The sequence below is a fragment of the Mastigoproctus giganteus genome, chromosome 2 (genome assembly GCF_048544385.1).
Source record: "Mastigoproctus giganteus isolate SK-2022 chromosome 2, ASM4854438v1, whole genome shotgun sequence".
NCBI lineage: Eukaryota > Metazoa > Arthropoda > Arachnida > Uropygi > Thelyphonidae > Mastigoproctus > Mastigoproctus giganteus.
Genome location: NC_143576.1, coordinates 86256956 through 86281309, shown reverse-complemented (window position 1 = coordinate 86281309; position 24354 = coordinate 86256956). Strand labels below are relative to the sequence as shown.

The 24354-nt window shown below is 37.5% G+C and overlaps 1 protein-coding gene across 1 annotated transcript in view; it reads left to right on the top strand.

The window, feature by feature from the left end:
* The window catches only part of LOC150089388 (ubiquitin-conjugating enzyme E2 R2-like), a 117355-nt gene that overhangs the window by 46541 nt on the left and 46460 nt on the right, over nucleotides 1-24354 (top strand). Inside the window, exon 2 of the mRNA XM_090389359.1 lies at nucleotides 8120-8206. Within this exon, the coding sequence (XP_090245485.1) occupies nucleotides 8120-8206 (87 nt within the window). The remainder of the gene's footprint in view (nucleotides 1-8119; nucleotides 8207-24354) is intronic.

Sequence of the window (24354 nt, the reverse complement as noted above, 5' to 3'; positions counted from 1 at the left end):
CTTTAGTTTTCGCACATTTCAAACTCCAAGTTTATGTACAAAAAACTCACTTTGGCATCATTGTCATCAGGGTTAGCCGGTTTGTTGTTTGTTATTTGGTTTTTAGGAGCATTTAGCAACTAAGGCTATATTGGGTTAGCCGGTTTGACCGTAGTGTTAACCGGCTATGGGAGAGGGCCTCATTTTCAGTGTAAATATTTTCTAATAATAGTTAAAGTTTCTATTAAAATTGTTTTTATTATTACTTTATTTTTAAAGGCAGAAAAACAATACATTTTTGACCTCTAAGTTTACATTTTTTCATAATATAAATATAAAAACCTATGTAGTAATTGTGTGTGTGTTATATATAATCTATTATGAAATCAGGCCTCCGTAGCCGAATGGTCAGGAGTGGGTGTGCAGTAGCACACGCTCTTTGAGTAGACCGGGGTTCAAGCCCCTGACTGCTGAATACGGTCGGTCTGCGAACCCGCACTGGACCAACGTGGCAGATTATGGTCCATTTCCCTCAACATGAATTGTTGAGGAGGCTTCCATCCTGCAGTGGGTTGATAATGGTTACACTTTACCTTTTTTATGAAATAATGGAAAGGTAGTAAAAGGAAGAGTGGAAAATGTATATCAGATTAATACCACCAAATAATAGCTTAAACATTACATCAGTCTGTAATCTAATTACTACTGTAAGAGTGTATGTGTGCAATATAAGTGCCCAAGTGAGTCAAAAAACCCAAAAGAGAAGATGTATGATACAGAGCAAGGCATTAGGCAGAAAGAACCTATAAAGGCTAAGATAGTCTGTGCTGGTTTACTTTGTTATACCCTATAAATAAACATAATTAGCAATAATATAAAATAATGATTACGAGGCTAACTGTCGATAATAGGATACCCTGAATGGTATGTTTTCGAGGTGATCATGGGTGCTGTCATCAAGCTTCTGCTCCAGAGCCCAATGCACAACAGGGTTGGCTGCACTGTCATGTTGGAGACTTTTCTGGTGGCACTACGGTTCATTTGCATGGCCAGTTGAGCAACAGTAGCGCGCCGATCGGTTCTGACCAACTATTTCAGCTGACGTTCACCTCTGGGATCAGTGATGCACAGGACTCCAAAATTGGCACGTCAGGTCGTCAAAACTGTCCCGTTCGTTTAGTCTTGATACACTTTCACCAATGCAGCATGTGAGCATTTCACAAAGTCCGTTATTTCAGAAATGCTGGCACCCCTGGCCCGATAGCCAATGATCATGCCTTTTTCCAGGTCCGATAGGTTGCGTGCTTTGCCCATGACAGAAGCTGTTACTGTAAACCAGTAACAGAAGCTGTTACTGGTTTACAGATGCCGAACATCAAGCCTTATATGTTTGTGGTGTGTGAACTGGACATGTGCGCTGTATGATTTGCTAGGCGTGTGGGATGTCTGTATTGGGGAGTGGTCATAATATTGTGACTGGACTCTGTACGGTTTCTGTCTTGTTACCTTTATCTTTCTTTCCCCCTCCCTGTTGATTTATTTTTATATTTATGTCAACTTTCGCTCTACTGTTTTTTGCCATACTACTACTGGCTTATGTTTTATTTTTATATGAATTATTGGTTACATCTGTGCATCATATGGAGGATGTGCATTTTGCTGCCACTAATGATAGCGTAATATTTATTTATTTTCTTATTTTATTTTATTACATTCTAACTTTTAAGCCATTATTTAAATATAATTCAGTGGTTAGTAGTGGGTTGATATGCAAAAAAGCAGCACCTGTGCCGCCATCTATTCTCCTTTTTCTGTTTATATAAGCTGGCTAAGCTTACATTATGTCAGTGGTGTAGCTCTGCTCTAGAGTGCTGCCTGTTCTATAGTTTATTTCTCACTGCATAAGGACCACCGCTAAGCAAATCCTCTGCATTTGTGGATCGATCGGAGAAAGAAGGGTTTGTTTGGGCCTTCGATCTGTTCGCCTTTGCGACGATTAGTATAGTGATTGAAATGCAGCAATTCCATGATCATTATTGGCCTCTTGGTCCTCTGTCGATATGGGGCATAATGGTCAGTCTGTATTTTGTTTTCTTTTAGTAGTTCTTTTTAGTCCCTTTTTGGTGATATTTCAACTTTTTTTTGGAAGGGGGGGTACCGCTAAATTATTATATAATTAGTATTATTTTAAATTTAAATTGGATTTATTATTATTATTAATTGGATTTAAAGCTCTAAATTATTTGGGGACTTTCGGCTACGGTTTCTGTCTTGTTACCTTTATCTTTACTTCCCCCCTCCCTGTTGATTTATTTGTATGTTAACTTTCGCTCTACTGTTTTTTGCCATACTACTGGCTTATGTTTTATTTTTATATGAATTATTGGTTATATCTGGGCATCATATGGAGGATGTGCATTTTGCTGCCACTAATGATAGCTTAATATTTATTTATTTTATGTTATTACATTCTAACTTTTAAGCCATTATTTAAATGTGTGTGTGTGTGTGTGTGTGTGTGTAAAAGGACCTCAAATTTGAATATGGCCGGGGGCCCTATTTCATCTTTAATCCAACTCTGATTGTCATAATTTTAATAAGCTTTGAAATAACCAGTCAACTTTTTTATCCCCCAAAATTTCAATTTATGGTCTCTAGTTCTGGAATCATTCATACAATGAAAATTTCACCTTCATTCATTTTATTATTCCTTTTCAGCTTGTAGACCTCATTCAGATCCCTTTAAGATGTCTAATAATCAAGCTCTGGAGCACACACATTACATCTTTTCTCATATGGGCACCATTTTGCAGATCTAACCAGGTGGCAGTGCATGTATTTTGACCTCTCAAGAAGACTATCTTCAGAATTCCATTTAGATAGAATGGAATTCTGAAGGAAACGGCATTCCCACATATATGTGTGCATATCCTTGTATTGCACCCTCAGTCATTGTATCCATGATTTTCGCTACTACTGAAATCAGACTGACTGTCTGTATTTACCAACTTTTCTTTAGAGCTGCCATTATGTGCTGGTGGTACATTGGTACTTCTCCAATCCAAAGGTATCTCTCCGAAGTCCAACGATTTCCTCATATTTAGCCTTAGTGATTCAGTGCATTTTCTTGTTGCCTACCTCAGAATTACTGGTTGTGTGAAATCAAGTACAGGAGCCTTGTATGCCTTTAGGCTTGTAGGTTTTTCTAATAGACAGTCTTTTGTAATTTCAGTAACTCCAATTTCATACTAATCAGCCTCTCTTGCACAGCTTACCTTCACTGTGAGGGATTCTTTGTATTCACATATATGAAAAACTCCTTAGCCCTGCTCTGTGCTCTCCTTAGCCAGTGATTCCTGATAATCTGCCTTTGCCATCATAATCTTTTCTGAGGTTAACCTTTCTTTCGCAACCTTTACTAATGATGAACTTGTAGCTGATATGCTGTTATAGGCTTTGGTACTTTTCCTTGCTCTGTAACTATCCTGTTCCATCTTTTTCTTCTGTATTAGACTACCCAGCTGTATATTAATTCATCTTAGCATCCTCCTATATTTTATTTCTTTACCATATAGGTTTGTTTGCATTTGTGGTTTCTTTGACTGTTGTATTACGGTGAATATGGCGCCTCCGTAGCCAGGTGGGAAGGAGCAGCAGTGCGTAGCACACGCTTCTTGATTAGACCGGGGTTCGAGCCTGTCACCACCAAATACGGAGGAAAGGTCAGGGAATGACCACCGCATATCCCCGAAGCAATATGGCCTTAGTTGCTAATGCTCCTAAAAACCAAACAACAACGGTGAATACATTAGAATTATGGAATATATATATATTCCATAATTCTAATGTATTCACTATCCCTGTGCTAACTGCCCATTTCATAGAGGCTGTGTAATTATTATTATTATTGGCCATATGGTGCAAGGAAGCCTGAGTCTTATGCTGCACCAGCTAAAAAAAAAAAATTTCTGAATTACCCTGAGAGAGAGAGAGAAAGAGAATAAGAGTCAGAAGTAGAAGGGAAGGGAATCACCAAGAAAGAGAAGAATGATGATATCCAGCTGAGGACCCTGGGTATGCCAAGCCCATACTCACCAGATGTGAGCCCCTGAGGTTAAATATCTTAGACTGTCATAGTTCCCTTTTCTGAAATTAAAACCCATGCCTTTGTCTTTCAGAACTGGAACACCTTTCTTTGTCTTCCAGCTAAGGACTGCTTGATCACTTCTCTTTACATTGGGAACAAAAAGAATAATTATCAGTTGAGCTAGCATTATCCATTGGATAGAACTCAGACTGCATGCCATAGGTTATGGAAGCACTGAAGTCATGACTCACAGGAAAATCATGTATAGCCATAAGCCCATCCTTTTTTTCTTAAACAATAAAAAGTTTAAATAAAACAAACGTTTGCCTGCTGTCCGCCTCAGTGTGTTCCATCAACCATCGGAAGAAGACTTGTTTCTCTCTCTCTTGCTAATAAAGTCAATGCAGATTTGCATTTAAAAATTCAAATTTTTAAATGAGCCAGATGAAAATATTACCATGAAGGAGATAATGGTAAAAGAACTAGATGAAATCTTTCGTATCGCAGAGAGCTTAAAAAAATGGTTTGAGGTTCTCTGCGATATTTATTTCTCCAGGGCCCAGAGAAGATTGTTGTTGGCTATCGGAAATTGATTGATGAAAAGAGAAAGTCAACACTGTTCAAATATTTCTGCAACAGTCATTTCTTCATTGTGTATTTTTATGTCAGAGGTTCCCAAACTTTCTCGGTTCACAGGGCCCTTAGTGTCTCAGTAATTTTTTCATGGTGCACCTAGACCAAAATAAATACCTAACAGTTCCATTTATTAAATAGTTAGGTCCAAACAACTTAATAAGAAATGTTGAAACTGTGAACTACCTAGAGCTAATAGCTTGTGCAGTGTCTGACAGATGTCGAGTATTGCTGTCTTCCCTCGAAAATTTAAAATATTCCATGGCGCACAGTTTGGGAACCACTGTTTTATACAATAAACATTTAATTCCATAATTATTTTCATTATCTTTTACATTGTATACAGTTAAAAAGTTATTTAAAATTCTTTATGGACATTCCAGAAGGTCAAGGACCAATTATAATTTTTCCTATTGATTATTATATACGATTAACGCATTTCTGTTTTGCACGATGCACCCACGGGACGGATTAATCGTGTTAATCGAGGCCAGCCTGTACTATCACTTTGATTATTGGGGGCTGAAGTGGTGAAACTCATGTTGTCTCCAGAGCAAAGTTCGGCCAATCCCCCCCCCCCCACCGTCTCTTCCATCATGCAGCATGATTGATGTCTTTTCACATTATGATGGGCATCATGGCGAAATCCAATCTTCCCTATATTTCAAGGGTGCAGCTTTAAAACAGTGTTTGCAGGCTGCCGTTAAGATAGTACACAGGCCACACCTGTTAGCAGCTCTCTAGAGGCAACTGGCTGGATAAGCTAGTGTGTAATCTCGCTGCCTCTACTCTACCAGAGGGGATCCGAATAGTGTGTATACAGGGTGCATAGTTGAGGCTTTGTTGTGTTGAGGAGCTTGGCATATCCTTACCATGTGTATACCACAGCCAAAAATTTCATTACTTCCTACATGTCCTTCCCTTCTTATCTTATTACTGAATACATCTCAGTGATATTCATTTCCACTCATAGTCTGCCAGGGCCACTTACAGAACTCTAATTATTTGCTGACACAACTACTGCTCATCTCAGTTGTCGTAATTATTCGCTTTGATTCCTTTTGCATGGTGGCACTTGTTCATATGTCCATAATGATATTCCCCTTTCAGAAACTTTGTAATTTGAATTCTCATCTTTTCGATAATGATATTCCCCTTTCAGAAACTTTGTAATTTGAATTCTCATCTTTTCGATCTTCTCTGGCTTAAAATCTCTCTACTCTGTTATGTCAAATTCATTTGTTGCCTCTATCATTCTCCCAACTCTGTTAATCACTTAGAACTCTTTGACTTCCTTTTATTGAAACTTGACTTTCTCCAATCCAACTTTCCCACATTGTTGGGAAAGTTGGATTAGAGAATCCCCCCCACTCTCTCTTCAAAACCAGTCCAAATATTTTTAAATACATTTATACAATATAATGTATTTTTAAATTTTAACTGTACAGTATATATTCATTTATATAACTTTATGTAAATAGTGATCTGTACTATTAAAGATTTTTAAATGTAGTTGATCAATGCAGAATACAAGTAGAATGTTTAATGTGCATTATTTGTGTTCATATGATTAGATCGCATATATATATGCATATGTGGCTGTCTTCACCATATCCGTCAAACAGTCCCCATGCATCTAGACAGGAATGCAGTTACACTGCATTCTGCATGGATTTGTTTCGATCATGTCTTAACAATCTGATTAGATAATATGACACAATTCCCGTGGAATTATTGATTTAAACTTTTTATTGTTTGAGGAATCTTTAGTAGTACTAGATCAAGTACATTCAAGGAGGGGAATGCCAGAAGTTTGTCGAACTCTAACAGAGAACTGAGTGGTTTTGTAATAACAGAGCAAAGTGGAGGATGTTGTTGTTGAAGTTGACCATAAGGAAGGCACCTGGGGTGGATGGGGATCTATCCAGTTATATTAAAGGAGGCAGCAAAGAAAGTAAGCAAACCCTTAGCCATAATTATGAGCGCTTCCTTGGACTCAGGGGAAGTCCCTACGGACTGGAGATGTGTAAATGGGTCACCAATTCACAAAAGGGTAACACGGCTAATTACAGACCTATTTAGTCTAATTTCTGTTCCAGGGAAAATAGAGTCAGTGGTTAAGGAAGCAATGCCGGATCATCTAGAAAAGACTGAAGTTATAGTTCAGACATGGCATGGGTTTGTTAAGGGGAAGTCTTGTCTGACAAATTTGATTGACTACTATGATGTGGTCACAATGAAACTGAATGAAAAGAATAATTTTGATATCATATACTTGGATTTTTGGAAACCTTTTGATACTGTGGCACATAGAAGACTACTGTACAAATTGGAGCAGTATGGCATTAAGGGCAAAATGCTGCTATGGATAAAGGGATGGTTGAGTGGGAGAAGACAGAGAGTGGTAATCAATGGACACTGCTCTTCACCGAACCCTGGGGGATCCACTAATGTTATTAGTGGATCCCCCCCAGGGTTCGGTGTTGGGCCCATTGTTGTTTTTGATAGTTAACAATGATATTGATGAAGATATGTCAGGGTTAATGTCTAAGTTTGCAGACGATATGAAGGTTGGCAGGGTTGTTAATGATAGTAATGATAATACGCAACTGCAGTAGGATCTGGAAAAGTTGGGCAGATGGGCTAGGCGGTGGCAACTGAAGTTTAACATTGGCAAATGTAAAGTACTGCATATGGGTAGCAGTAATCCCGAGTACCATACTAACTGTGTGGTACTACACTCAGGGTGGTGGAGAATGAAAAGGACCTGGCAGCAATTGTGCAGTCAAATATGAAGTTTTCTGAGCAGCGCAAGAAGGCTGCAAGAGTAGCTCATGGTCAATGATAAATTTTAATACTGTCATTAATATCATTAATGAAAATTGAAACAATACTAGGTAACATCATGCAAATTTTAGGTGCTGTGATTGTAATTATAGAATTATAATTACAGTCATGACACAAATCCTGGTGCAATTATTTTGTAACATATTCAAGTAATGTTTAAGTATTTAAGTAATCTATTTCGGTATGACCTTCAACTAAGTTTAATTGGCTTGCAGCATGTCTTCCTAGGCGCCTCCGTAGCCAGGTGGGAAGGAGCAGCAGTGCGTAGTACACGCTTCTTGATTAGACCGGGGTTTGAGCCCGTCACCACCAAATACGGAGCAGGCGGAAAGGTCAGGGAATGACCACCGCACCGGAGCAATATGGCCTTAGTTGCTAATGCTCCTAAAAACCAAATAACAACAACAGCATGTTTTCCTACCCTTATTTTAATGAAATAGAATATCATACTTTTTTTTCCACCTTGTCTATAATAAGCAGAGTAATATTATTCATCGAATAGACAGGATGTATACTTGAACACATTTAAATATATTACTTTTATACATATATTTTTTTCACTCCTCTTTATAGGCTCATATGAAATTTCCTCCGACCTATCCTTATTCACCACCAAGTATTAGGTTCCTGACCAAAGTTTGGCATCCTAATGTTTATGAGGCAAGTTCTTTTAAATTTCTTTCAATGTATTTTATTATTATCATTTCAAGTGAGTTTGTTTGATATTTCAAATGTTTATATTTCACAAGTCATACAAAAAGTCAGTAAAGCTGAAATGTTTGAAATGAATGCACTTCACCTGTGCAAAGTTTACAATTATTTATTAATAAGAGAATATAATAGTCGTATGTTTCTCCTCTGAATTTTCAGTGATTATGATGGTGCTGTTACACCGTTGCAAAAAGACCAAACTGACAATTGTTTTTGTGACAGTATAACAGCAAGATCACAATCATTGAGGATTCGAGGGGAAAACAGCCACCAAACTTATTATTATGAGATTCTGTTATTAATAAATAGATTCTAAACTTTACACAGATGAAGCTTTCATTTAAAGCATATATTTTGATCAAGATAACCTGGTTAATATACTGAAATATTTTAGTTTGATAGGTGAAGGGGATGGGGAAACCCCTCCCACCCACTGTCATCTATCAATATCTAGACTCAGAAATTCATTGGATAACCATACAGGGCAGAATTGAGTTTTTTTTTTTTTTTTTTTTTGGGAAGTTTACTCTTGTTGCATTCACAGTTCTTTGAATTTGCAATAGAAAATTTGTTCTGTTAAATCATCTGTTGTTTAATTTCAATCATCAGTACTAATTCCTTTTTTCCCGTTTTTTTTTAGCATTCTAAAAAAAAAAAAGGAATGTTCAATAAATACCAAAAGTAAAAGGGAGAAAATAGAAGAAAACAGTTTATCATCTTAATGTAGTTGATTCTGTTTGGGGGGGGGGGGGAATTCAAAATTAAAATGCTATACAGATATGGCAACCTTTACAGATGATCATGTATCATCAACTAATTATTATATTGTTTAGTTGTGAAATTCAGTATATTATCTTACAGGTGAAACAAATCCATTAGGGTGATTTTTGTTGGATAATCTTAAATTATTCCCATATCTTTTCCAATAACTTTTCCAGTTATTGGAAAATTCAAAGATGATTATTTTATCAAAATATAAGGCTGAGCTATTAAGTTCCATCTTGTAAGTGTGAAATCTAGAAAAAAAAAAGGTACTAAGGTAACTTTGTTTCATAAGAGTCAGAAAACTTTCACTTAATTTCATCTAGGCATGATGTATACTTGAACACATTTAATTATATTACTGTTATATGTAATTAGTAAAAGACAGAGCTACGAGGGACAATAAGTTTTACGTTATATATCAATTTATAGAAGAATAAGAGAAATTTATCTCATTATTTTCCGTAGAACACTTTGATTCAACATTCTCCAACATTTAAATTAATATAAAATTATATCAATTGAATTCTCACACCCAAAGAAACATTAATGATTTGATGGCCAAGCCAATCCAACCCCAAAATAGTAGTGAAATTCTGTTTTATTTATGACTAATGCCTTCTTTCACTCATGGGTGCTTCTTTGTTGGTTTGATGTATTTTGGGGTCGCGTTTGGGGGGCGGCTTGGCCATCGATTCTGGGTATGTCGAATCATTAATGTTTCCTTAGGTGTGAGAATTCATTTCATATAGTTTTATATTCATTTAAATTTTGGAGAGTGTTGAATCGAAGTGTTCTAACATTGAGGTAAATTTCTCTTATTCTTCTATAAATTACTGTCACATTTTTTCACCACCAGGTATTAGGTAATGGAAAAATTTACCTACTTATCCCAAATTCCACATGATTTTTTAATAAGAGCATGTAATTTTTATTGAAATTCAGTGTTATTCGTGTAAATGGCTGAAGGCCATTTACATGAATAACACTGAATTTCAATAAACATGCTAGGTCCATAAAGTTCACGGGGAAAGAATGCTATGAAAATAGGAAGGTAAATGCTCTGAAAGGACAGTGATTGATTTTTATATTTAAAGAATAAATTCCTGAGAATAGTGAAGAAAAAATCAAATTTCATTTTCATCAGCCTAGAAAAACTATAGAATAGTGCTTTTGATGTCTTAAAATTGTCGAACTCTTAAAATTGTCAGTGCTAACTTCCTAGGTAATGTTAGAACAGAATATGATACTGTAAAGAAATGCTGGGTACCTTGTGAATAAAATTAGATGCAGTATGTCTTTACAGATATATTTTCTATATTTGAATATACATTTTTTCCATGAAATTTGGGTGCTGTTAGTGGAAAGGTTTCATTGAGATATATGATATGGAAAAATGCCACCAAGGAAGGTGGAATCCAAGTAGGCTGTCCAACTATTGTGGAGCATTGAGCAGAGAAGCTCCAAATGTCATTTATAAAATAAATTTAATAAAAATATATTTTGTTTGTTACTTTATCATTATTAAACGGTAAATTTAATGTACAATATTTTCCTCTCTGCATGTTTTGAATTATTAACTAAGGCAGTTCTTTTATTATTAGATATGTCAAAGCTCAATGAATTTAGGGCTTAGTCTCATGCTATATATAGCATTGAGCAAACTAACTTTTCTACATTGATCTGATTAATATAATTATTTATCTTTGATTTATTCCAGTGAATTTCCGGAGCTTCCCTAACATCTGAGTTATAAATAGACTAAAATTAGTCACATTGACATTAGCATGAGGTGTGTCATAGAAAGTCTTTGAGAGAGAGTTGAAGAGAGTTATGAATAGACTAAACGTGATTAGTTTAGTTTATTCATAAGTGAGATGTTAGGAAAGCTGAAATTCACAGATTAGAAAAAAATGCACACAGGTAACTATTGTAACTTCTAACTGAAGTTTCTTTTAAAAATGTTGATCTCATGTAGTGGAAGAACCTTCATTGGCCTATTTACACTTGTGTACTTTAAATAAAAAGCACTGCTCCAGAAGAGGTTTATTACTATTTATTTATTGTGTGTGCACACACTGGGTGGCCCAACAAGTAACTACCAAGTTTAAATCTTTATTTCTCCATAACTATTGGGAGTACGAAGTTTATTCAAATGATATGCAAATCAGCTGGTATGCAGATCAACTACTTATGGTATTTATTTTTATTTATTGTGTTGCAGGTAGTGTGGTGGTCATGAAATAGCAACATAACACCATGGAGTCATGGTGTATGTTGATAATTGTGGTGATGTTCATAATTGAGGAATGCATGCATTTAGGCGCCTCCGTAGCCAGGTGGGAAGGAGCAGCAGTACGTAGCATATGCTTCTTGATTAGACCGGGGTTCGAGCCCATCACCACCAAATGCGGAGGATATGGAAAGGTCAGGGAATGACCACCGCATATTCCGGAGCAATATGGCCATAGTTGCTAATGCTCCTAAAAACCCAATAACAACAACAGCATGCATTTAGCAAATAGTCTTGACATTGTCAAGAGAGCTTTTCACATGAAGTTAGATGCCCAAGTAGGGGCAGATAGGCACACAATCGTCAACCTTGTCTGAAAGACAGGATACATTCTGCATAATTACTCTCAACATGGTCGGCCATCAATCACCATCAATTTTCCTTGGTGATTTTAACGTTCACAACTCCAGCTGGCTTCCGTTTTCTAGTCACACCGACCCAGCAGATCGAGATGCCGAGGCTTTTGCAATTACTAATGACCTAGCACAGATTGTTCATTTACCTACAAGAATACCGGACAATCCTAATCATACAGCCAATACGCTTGATCTTTTTCTCACAAACAACCCTTCTAAGTACAAGGTTGAAGTGAGAGGTCCTTTAGGCACTTCAGATCACAACTTGGTGATTGTCTCTTCTCCAATGGAACCTTTATCTCATGGCTGTTCCCAACCTCGTATTGTTTGGCATTACAAGAATGCAAAATGGGATGACCTGCGAGACTTCTTTTCTTCTTTTCCTTGGTCTGATTACTGTTTCAAAACTTCTGATGTCAACGTTTGCTCAGATCGTGTCAGTGAAATTATTCTTGCAGGAATGGAATCCTTTATCCCACACTCCACTTTAAAATCTCGTCCTTTATCTAAACCTTGGTTTTCCAATAAATGTGCTAAGGCTGTCCAAGAGAAGAATGTTGCATATCGTAATTGGCTTGTTTCTAATTCTTCAGTTTCATTTTCTGCCTACACCAAAGCTCGCAACAATTGTAAAGCAGTTATTAATCAGTCCAAACTAGAGTTTGAACAGGCTAAGAGTAGAAAACTTGCTTTTTGCCCTAATGGTAGCCGAGCATTCTGGTCTCTTGCCAAAGCTATTGGCCGTAACTTTTGCCCATCTCTGCTCTCACCTCTGTCCAAACCAGATGGTTCTGTTGTCACTTCAGCCAAGGATAAAGCTGACCTACTAGCATCCCATTTTTCTTCGAGCTCATGTATTAATGATCTTGGTAAAACACCTCCCACCATTTCTAACACGCTCCATTCAATGCCTCCTGTGGTCTTCCGTCAAAAGGATATCAGAAGGATTTTGATGAATCTTGATGCTAAGAAAGCTCCAGATCCTGATGGTATTTCTCCACTTGTTCTCAAAACCTGTGCTCCTGAACTTACTCCTATTCTTTGCCGCCTTTTTTCACTTTCTTATTCCAAAGGTGTTTTTCCTTCTGCTTGGAAATTTGCTCATATCCAGCCAGTTCCTAAAAAGGGTGACAAATCCCTCCCATCCAATTATCGTCCCATTGCAATTACTTCTACTCTTTCTAAAGTAATGGAGAAATCAATTAACCGCCAACTCTTAAACTACATAGAAACCTTCCGTCTGATCGACGATCGCCAGTATGGATTCCGTCAGTGTCGATCCACTGGTGATGTTACCCATTTATGGACTAATTCAATGGAAAGGTTCGGTGAAACACAAGTAGTTTCTCTTGACAATCCAAAGGCTTTTGATCGTGTTTGGCATAAAGGTCTTCTAAACAAGCTTCCGTCTGGTTTGCCAACTGTTTTTAGTAATTGGTTATCCAGTTTTCTCTCTGATCGCTCACTGAGGGTGATGGTAGATGGCTCTCTGTCTTCTAACTTCTCCACTAATGCCGGTGTCCCCCAAGGTTCAGTTCTTTCCCCCACTCTTTTCCTCTTGAATATCAATGACCTTCTTCCATTGACTGGAAATCCTATCCATAGTTTTGCCGATGATAGCACATTGCATTCAACTTACCATTTTGAGAAACCTTGTCCAGCTCAATCAGCTTCGAGTTCTCGAAAATCTGCTGCTAATTCCTTAAATGCTGATCTTCAGGTAATTCTCCAGTGGGGCAAAGACAACTTAGTTGATTTCAACCCTTCTAAAACTCAGTCTTGTCTTATATCTCGCAAAAAGGATTCTTCTGCTCCTATGCTTATCTTTAGTGACACTCCGATTTCTAGACAAAATGATATATCTCTTTTGGGGATTACCCTGACTTATAACCTCTCTTGGCACAAGCACATACAAATATTGCTTCCTCTGCATCTAAAAAACTTGGTTTTCTCTTTCGCTCTCAGCGTTACTTTTCTTCCAAACAGCTGCTCACTCTGTATAAATCGCAAATCCGCCCTGCCATGGAATATTGTTCCCACATCTGGGGTGGTGCCCCCAAAACCTCTCTCAGGCTTCTTGATTCCATTCAGAAGAGGGCAGTTAGGTTAATTAATGTTTCATCTCTAACAGAGTCTCTCCACTCGCTTTCTCATAGATGCACTGTTTCTGCTGCATGCCTCTTCTACAGATACTTCCATGGGCACTGTTCTTCTGAATTGGCTTCTATAATTCCCGCTCTCTCTTTCAAAACAGTCCGAACACGTGCCGCCACCAGCCAACATCCATTTACTGTCCAACTTCAAACCCACAGAACCAACTTTTCATCTTCCTCATTTATTCATTCAACTGCCGTTTTCTGGAACAACCTTCCTTCATACGTATTTCCTGAAAATTACAATCTACAGAAGTTCAAGTCCAATATCAACAAATATCTTATTTCGTCTTCTCAACCTCCAAACCAAGCATGGTACCAAGTACTATAGGTTCTAATACCTCTCGTGTTTGGGGTTCTCATAAAAAAAAATAAAATAACATGAATAATATTCAAAAAGTGAGGGAAACCTTTGAGAGAAGATCTCAAAAATCCACCAGGAGAACTTTAAGAACTGGGCATCAAGCACCCCAGTTTGAAGGATATTCTCAAGTCTGACCTGCAAAGGTTTCTGTACAAGATTCAAACACAGCAGCCACTCACAGAGGGCAATGCTATTTTGAGATTGGAATTTACAAATGAAAGACTGCTAGAATTTACTGATGAACAATGTTTCAAATGATCACTTATTACTATTAGAAGTGGCAAATGATGCAAGAAAACAAACTTAGAGTAGCAGCAACAACAACAAAAAAAAAAAAAACCTTCCCATATCACCTGCTGATAAAATAATTTATTCAAACTACCAACTTCTGCAACAACAGATGGAAGCTTGTTCCAACAATCAACGGCCTGCTAGCTGAAGATAAACCTCCATTTACTTTTGGCTAGCAACAGTAAACCTCTGTTTACTGTCAATAAAATGGTGAATTTGAGCTGATAGTTAGGTGTACTGATATAATAGGATTAACTGAAACTCTGTGTCTCCTTGATGTAGGGAATGAAGAGTTTCAGTTTGGAAAGTGCAATGTGTATATGAAGGACAGCAAGCAATGGAAAGGTCAGGGGTTATATGCTTCTGATCAAAAAAAAAAAAAATCTGCTTGTATGTTTGATAGAGCAGAAAAGAACAAGGCAGCATGGAACAGTTACAGAATGATTGGTAGCTCAGATTCCTATAATAATTTTAATTTGATTTATAACAAGACCACAGTGGCAGTTATGCAGGAAAAGTTTGAATATTAGAAAGCATTAATAGAGAATGAGCCAAGGAAGGTGAAAAGGAGTTTTATTCATACTTAAATAGAAAAAGAATGAACCAGATGGGTTCTTGCTCAGTGGAAATATCTGAATGATAGGTAATCCAGCTGATGTTGCCATTGAGTTGAATAGTTATTTTTTATCTATTTTCACAGCAGAAAGTCCCTAGAAAGTGTCTGATATTGTGCCAATATACCAAAGCACTGTAAGATATGAGATATTGATTCAATCAAGAAAATCTAACAAAAAAAAAATTACTTTATCATGTTATATTGAAAGAAGAAAAGGAATGTAGCAACTCTGTAGGATTAATTATGAGATTTTTATAAGATTCAGCGATAAAAATCCCCTTGGATTGGAGAAGTGCTAACATCTCATTGATACATATATGGAGAACCAAGGATCAGATGAGTAACTGTAGACTGGTTGGTTTAGCCTAGGTGGCTGAGAAGGTCATGGAGTCTGTGGTCAAAGATGCTTTGAGATCATCTTGAAAAGTGTAATAGCCTAAACGAATCACCCTTATTTGCAGGGAAGATTTTGTTTGATAACCCTGACAAATCGTTATGATGTTATGTGGTCAAATGAGAGTTGGCTGCAAGAAACAGTTTTGAAATTATATACTTGTACTTTAACAAAGTATTTGACATGGCTCCTTATCCTGAGGTAGACTGAGAGATGGCCGGAGGATTAGGAGGGAGAGGGTTGTTTAAAAAGTCATTCTTCAGAGTGGACCAGGTTTGCAAGCAGAGTCCTTAATGGTTATTATTCGGGTTTTTTTTTTAGGAGCATTAGCAACTAAGACCATATTGCTCCGGGGATATGCGGTGGTCATTCCCTGACCTTTCCGCATCCTCCGTATTTGGTGGGCACAGGCTCGAACCCAGGTCTAATCAAGAAGCATATGCTACGCACTGCTGCCCACCTGGCGATGGAGGCGCCGTGTCCTCAATGGTTAAGTATTAGCTCCATCATTGTTTCTGATCTTGAACAATATGGACAATGGAATAAAGAGCTGAGCATAATGTTAAAATTTGCACATTGTATAAAGATTGGAAGAGTGGCTATCAGTACAAATCAGGCTGATCATCCTGAGGTGATTTGCACAGGCTTTGTGGATGGTTGGAGAAACACCAATTACATTTTAATGCTGCCAAATGTAAGGTTCTAAATTTGGGAAATAGTAATCTGATCATAACTTATATACTAGATGGAGTAGACCTGAAAGATATAAATGGGGAAAGGAACTTTGGTGTTTTGATACAGTAAGACATTGAAGGTTAGCATGTAGTGTAAATAGGTAACCAGGAAGATGCACAGTTGATTTTCTGTACTTTTGCATCTATGGAGAAGGAGGAGGAGGAGGTTAAAATTCTATCATGTAAGTCAGTAGTGACTGCAGTTGAGAAAAGACATTGTACTTCTAAAAATTATTCAAAGATGGAAATCTTGTCTAGTGAAAATTACAATGATGTGTGGGTTACAGAGCTTGGAAAGAGGTATCTCAAAATAGATATGATTGAGCTGTATAAGTCATTGTCAATAGAAAGTGGAAGTAAATTGAATAACAGTGGTATTTTTGCATTGAAATGGGACACATATACAAGGTGACATGAACTATTCAGGAAAACTAATGGACTGGACTTCAGGTTGAACACCTGGATCAGTACCTTCTGTCAATGAAAAATGGTGTGATAAAAGGGATATGTCATACAGGTGTTTTTTTTTTTTTTTTTTTTTCCACTTTTTGCCAGTGTAGCAAAGTCTAGCTTGCATCATATGGCCTGTACTGTTATACTCTTATTTCATATTCTTATGTTGGAATGTAAAATACATTATATTCTATCCTCTTGTGAAATATTAAGCCATAGATGTTAAAGGGCAAAAAGTATTTTTACTTTTTTTTTTTTTAGTAACCATATACTAACACCTGAATTCACATTTGTACGTAAAGCTGTCTGATGGTTGGATGGATAAATAGAATGGTTGTATTTGCTGATTGTGGGAGAAAACTACTCTCATCGGCCAAAAAATTAGAAACCTTTTGCAGTTGATTTGAACCATTAATTAAACAACATATTCAGTGTATGTCTTTCATCGTATGATCACAAGTTCTTTTGTATCAGATAATCACTTATAAATATCTCAAACTTCTTTGTTGATATGGTCATGGGGAAGACAGGTGATATTTCAGCTTTTCAGAAAGGTGTTATTGTTGGAGCCACAATTCAGAAAACAAAGAAAATCACTGGATGTAAAAAACAACCATGAGTGGAAGATAAAAGGAAAATGCAGCTCTAAAAGAAAGAAATGCAGTGCTAAACATAAATACCCTAAGAATGAGACCACAGGAGTTTAATACAAATTGTGTATCAGAAGGTCAAGTGTGCAGGGTTGTGGGGATTTAATTTAGGCAAAGAAAAAATTATGTAGTAGGGATTCTGTATAAAATCAAAATATTTGACTGGAGTGGTGCTGCCAACACCAAGACTGGACTGTAGAATAGCTGAAAAAGATCACGTCTGACGAGTCTCGATTTACACTTTGTTGCACAAAAAGTTTGCTGTGCACTTTGTGAAGCCATCTAGACTGTCTAGTGTCCATCACTCAAGCAGCTGGAAGGGGTATCATGGTATGGAGTATGTTATCTTAGTGAGGAATGATGGTGGTGTTCACTGATACTGTTAGAAGGTCATGCTGCCTCCAACAAATATCTTTCTGTCATATTGGACCAACTTCACCTTGCAATGCTTTATTTTTAGCTGGATTGCAATGGAATCTAGCTAAAAAGAATCCATATAAATATGGATTCTTTTAAGACCAGCTACCCACTATGCATGAATTGTATCTGAGTAGTTTAAGGAACGTTCTCAAGATTTCCAACATTCTCTATCTAATTCTCCCATTGTGAATACAATTGAGAATGTTTGGGATATATTGGAAAGGGCAGTGCTGCTTTGCAGTTCTAGTAATCACAGTACTGCAACCAACAAATATCCTTATGGAAGAATGATAAAATCTAGAGCCCTGTTCTTTTGGGACCCCCCCCCCCCTTCCTTAAACACCTAGTGGAATCCGTGCCACGACTTGTATGGACTGTAATTTGAGAAAAGGATGGCCCTGGGTGCATAGCTTCACATCAGACACCCTTCCATTACTTCAAAAAAGTGTAAGTCAAGACTCATCAAATCACGCGCCTTACAGTGAACCACTCACATTTGTATGAAGTATGTTTAATTATCTGTTGAGGCCAGTTGCAAAAAGATCCTGTTTTTTTTTTTTTTTTCTAGTGAGTGTATATAACACCAAACTGGTTATGTATACAATATGCTTATATCCCTCTATCCATGACACTCCTTAGGCCTGACCAATGACCCAAACTGCACCTGTGGCGAAAGTGAAGACTGGGCACACATTCTATATGAATGTATAATATATGACATCCCCAGAACAGAGCTAATAGCACAGATTGGTCCCCTTCCCAGGGGAGAAGAACATCTGTTCATCATAGAAGAGCAAAACTATAAAGCTTTTACATCTTTCACACAGAAAGTATTCAAAATGCGCAGAGCAATGCAAAGAATGGCAATTCAGCCCCCCCCCAGCAATTAAACAATAATCAATAGTAAAATTGCCCGAGTTTCCCACCACGCCCAGACGATTACTTAAAAACTGTCAGGATAGCAGTATTCTGCACCCTGACAGAAACCTGACATGACAAACCTTCCCAGGACTACCCTACCATGTGTAGGAACCTGGGGCCCCATGCCAAATAAGTAACCATGTAGGGGAGGGAGATGTACAGGCAGCCAGGGGAGCAGATTAGCTGAAAAACATCAGTAGGCTAGTAGCAAAGGGATGCAATGTAGAATGAATGAATGAGAATGAAAGACAATGAATAAGCTGGGAATCGAGTGAACTAGGAATTATGGTAAAAGGGAATAAATGGCAGTTTTGGTGAAAGAAAGAGTGACCTAGCCCTATCATGACGGAAAGAGAGAGTGAATGGGAATGAGTGGAAGAGCAAATGTAATTGGCCGAAAGAATACAAAGTTAAAAATAACTTTCATTACTTTATATATACTGTGCCAACAAACATTTACTAACCACAACACTATCACTGCATTCTCCCCTGGCCTGCAAAAAAAAAAAAAAAAAAAAAAAAACTTGCGGCTAGGCCTGCACCACAACTGAAGAATAACAGTAAGTAAGTTGAGGTGCCCGGAGAGTGCAGTGCAGAAAGTAAGAGTTGAATAAATGAGATGAGAGCTAGAAGAATGAATAAAAGTGTAAGCGTGTGAGGAAAAAGAACACAAACCGTAAATGCTACAGTTAAGTACACACTAACCCTAGTTTTAATTAGTATTTAAATTTACACTGCACATCATTGCATCCCCTCCTGGTGTGTGAGAAAAATATAAATGAGTCCAGTGAAAAAAAAAAAAATATATATATATATATAAAAACTTGGAAAAAAATTATAAAATAAGAAAAAAGTACTTAAAAAAAATAAATAAAAAATTAAAATAAAAAAATAATAATAAATAAAAAATAAATAAATAAAATTAAAAAAAAGAATGCAAATAGAGTGAGAATGCAGATTATGAATGAAGTAAATGTGTGACTCCCATCCCCTCGCCTGGTAGTTTCCCCACTGCCAGCTAACATATCCCAACCCCGGAGCGGGATGGGCAGTTTAACCTTCATACTGGATTCGACACTCCTTGGACATGACACCGACAAAGACATTCTGCGGCTTTGCTCCCAATGTGCCATTGGCGATATGAACTGGGTACTCTAATCTGGTTCCCTTTAAAACCCCATCCCCAGGCAGGGGAGAGAGGAGACGGTTCTCTGTCTCCTCTCCTCCCTGCCTACCCCCTATACTTCACCTGGTGGGGTTCGTCTCCACTGACCTCTTTAGGGATGCCTACTCTATCGTCCCTATTCTTCTGTTTTCTCCCCAGTCTTCAGTCTCCCTCAATCCCTCCCTCCCTCTCTCACTAAATCGACTGAGTACACCCTTAACAATGCCGCCAAATTCTAATCAACGTCTAAATTCTACTGGTTTCCTGTAAATCTCTAAGACAAATAACACTGTTAGCTTTTATCTAGCATATAGCCTCACATGTCTAAATTTAATAACATCAAAATTTTGCCCGATCTATTTGGCCTTTAACACATCTCTTTAGCGTTGAACCCCAACCAGCGATTTCCTAATAGCAATCCCATTAAGCATTAATGTCAAACGCAATTTTTTTTTTTTTTTTTTTTAAATAGGTCCTAGCCACTGAAATCCCAGGAAACTAGGTGGCAGGACCTGCCAGAGCAATTTGTTGTGATACTGGATACACCCGGCTAGCCTCCACGTAGTAGTAGTAGTAGTAGTAGTAGTGGCATGTGATTCAAGAAAGCAAATGTATGAACTTATGCAGCATCAGGCAAAAAAAAAAAAAAATCACACCATTCCCTCCAAATGCCTGTCCAGTTCCTCCTTAAATTTATTCAACCTATCAACTTCCACAACGACAGATGGAAGTTTGTTCCAGCAATTAACCACCCGCTGGCTAAAGGCAAATTTCTGCACATCAATTCTACATCTGTCTTTTCTTAATTTGTGTCAAAAGCTTTCCTGAAATCCAAATACAGGTGACCCCCGCTTAACGCTGATCATTCGTTCCGGAAAAACAGAGCGCTAAGTGAATCCGCGCTAAGCGAGCGCCGCTTTCCCATAAGGTAACATATGTATTTATGAGCTGGGGGTCAGTGCCATAGGTATTTCCTAATCAATAATAAACAGTAATAAAAAGATCCACAAATGTCGGTCAAAATATTTAATATTCAAATATTCTGCATTACATACGTATAATTATGTGGTAACTACTTGCGTATCAAAAGTAAACTTAAAATTCGAAGTAAAATAATGAATTTAATTGATTTAATTTAATGGATGAATTTAATCATGAAAAATGTGTGGATTTTGAGTTGAACTTTGGCCCTCTTCCAAATAAACTAAAAGGGGTATTAATTTTAAATGGCCCGCAGTTTAATTACCACCCAACAATAAAGTCAACTGATCCTTCGCCGCTTTGAGACTTGGCATGTTTTTTCTTCTTTCAATATGAAACTTCTTTTAGGCATTCGTTTCCACAAAAGTCATGCTTCATCTATGTTAAAAGCTTGTTGAGAAGTATAACACATAATACCCCTCTTCAATAATTTTAACAAGTTCGTTTTTGAAAGTTTCGGCTCCTTGATCTGCACTAGGTTTCTCCCTGGATTTTAAATCTATTCTACCAGCCCTTACCAGTTTTAAATGGTTCCACATTTTTTTTTTTTTTTTTTTTTAGGCGAGTTTTCTTCAGATCATCATATTGGCTAATCTTTTTCTCTCTCTCTCTTTTTTTTTTTTTTTTAATATTTAACTTAACTGAATTCTGCATTGGAATATTATCTTCAATAAAATTAGTCTTTCCATTTCAATCCTAATAGTCGGCCTAGCCCTAGTTGCTTGCAGTGGAACAGCTATCTTTCCCGCTGCTAAAATTAATTCTTTATTATTTTTTTTTATAATTTTTCTTACAGTTAAAGTAGCAAGTCCTAAATTATGGCACACATCCGCTTGTCGTTGACCGGAATCGATTCGCTTCAAAACGTCTAATTTAATTTTCAAATTCAGGCTTTTTCTTACATTTATGGTCTTCTTACTGCGCCCAGACGTTGTTGCTTTTTCATTCCTATCGGTCATTATTAGCTCTTCGAAAATGTAACTGCGTTGGTTGAATTAATTATGATACAATGTTCAAGTAAACCTTCCGTTACGCACGATGTCTAATACTGTACTGAGTGATGACTAGACTTCGGATAAATGCATATAACGCAAATATTACAAGCAATATATTTGATCATTTCTTAAAATGTTGATCTCAGAACTACGTAACAAGTCACTTCCTGCAATTAAATTTCAGTGAGCGTGGGAAAATTTCTCAAGTCGGCGTGGGAAACGTTTTAATGCTGTTTTGCTATTCATTTTCAAGCTATCGACTCCATCAAATGAAACGATATCGTTAAATATGTCAAAAATGTAATCTGTAAAAGAGCGTTATAGTGATCTGTGACAGCGTTATAGTCAGATACGGGTTATAATATAAAAACAGCGTTATAGCGAATCAGCGTAAAGCGAATCGCGTTATAACGGGGGCCTGCTGTATATGATATCAAAATTATTTTTTGCATCCAGTTCCTTTGTAACCACATCATAATATCCTATCAAATTTGTCAGACAAGACTTTCCCTTAACAAACCCATGCTGTCTGAATTATTGCTGGAGTCTTGTCTAGATGATCCTGCAATGCATCTTTAACCAGCGACTCCATTATTTTACCCGGAACAGAAGTTAAACTAACTGGTCTGTAATTCTCATGTCACCCTTCGATCCCCCTTTGTGAATTGGGGATACATTTGCACATCTCCAGTCCGTGGAAACCTCCCCTGAGTCCAAGGATGCTCTCATCCGTAAGAAAACCACCTGGGGTGGATGGGATAGATCCCATCCACCCCAGGTGCTTTTCTTACGTTTAACTTCAACAATTTCTCTTCCACTTTGCTCTCAGTTATTACAAGATCATTAAGCACCCTGCTACAATTTGATAACCTTCTGCCATTTTCAAACCTTAATAATTCCTCACGTGTGAATGTAGATGCAAAATACTCATTCAGTTTGTTTGCTATCTAAGCAGGATCATCAACAGTCGAACCATCGATGTCAAGTGGACCAATCAGATTCATCCCCTTCCTTTTAGAGTTTATATAAGTAAAGAAATCCTTGCTGTTTTTCTTAGCATCTTTTTCCAAGGATTTCTCGTAATCTGCCTTCGCCTGCCTAACCTCCTTTGTGACCTGATTACAGATTAACTTATATCTGCCATAGGCTTCTGAGTCGCTTGATAATTTATATGCATCCCATGCATTATTTTTCTCTGTTCTTCTTCTTTGGTCCTTAGCTGGCAGCTGGGGGAGGCAGTTGGCCACGCAACCAGTATACTGCTGTAGGTGCCGCAGGGTTTCGGACTTGCTCTGTGATGTTCTTCCATACCTTGCGATCCATGGCGTCAGTCCTGGCCTGGTTAAGGTCGAGACGTCGGCTCTTCAAGTCTTCTCTGTTACGAGTCTCATTAGTTCATTTGACAACCATTTAGGCCTAAACCTTGAACAATATTTCTTAATAGGTATGAAACTTTTAGTAGCTTCCACGATTAATTCCTTGAATGCTTCCCACTTAGAATTTACTGTTGGTAACATCGTCAGTTGATCCCACTGTACAGAATTTAAAAACTGTCGGAGACTACTGTACTTGCCTTTACGGAAGCAAAAACCCTTTCCTTTACCCCTGATGGTAATTAAATCTTTAAGTAAATCCCACGTCAGTACACTGTGATCACTGCCACCTAGTGGTTCTTTTATCTGCAAATTCCTAATACATGAATGATCACTGCTGATAACCAGATCAAGAGTATTACTTTCTCTGGTTGCCTCTCGAACATGCTGCTGCAGAAAACAATCATCCAATAAATCCACAAAAGTCTGACTAGTGTGTGAGTGCCCAACCCACAAGTTCCAGTCAATATCTGGGAAGTTAAAATCCCCCATTATAAGACATTCTGATTTACTAGCCCACTCTATTTCTCTGTACAATTTTTCATTGTACTCATTCGAGTCATTAGGCCTATAACGCACTCCTACTCTAATTTTTGCTTTCGCAGTGCTTATGTCACACCAAACTGACTCAACAGTGCACTGTTCATCTATATCAACTGGATGCACTTCTTTTGATTTTATGTTTTTTTTTATTAACAGCATAACACCTCCTCCCTTCCTATCCTGTCTATCCTTTCTGTACACATTGTACTCCCCAAATTCCAGTTCGGCATTCCTTATATCTGTGTGACACCATGTCTCTGATATCCCAACAATATCTGCCTTTGATGTCTTGACCAACACTTCAAATTCATCAAATTTATTTACTATACGTGGCAGGGTATGGGCAACGTCAGGCCCCACTAGGGGCCTGCCGGCCAATAAGCCGGATAAACAATGGGCACAACATATCACACTGCACAGACATGGCCCACACACTTTCAAGTCTCTGGCTTGACAGTGTACTGTCCTCGATACAGCGAAACACACGCGGAGATGGCAGAAATCCCAGGTGCCATCTGACACAAACATACCTGTCCATGACATTCTTTGAACTTGAATAACTCAAAGACTGAACATGCTTTTGATCTGATTCCTTTTACAATAGATTTTATTTAGCAATAAAATTTAAATTAA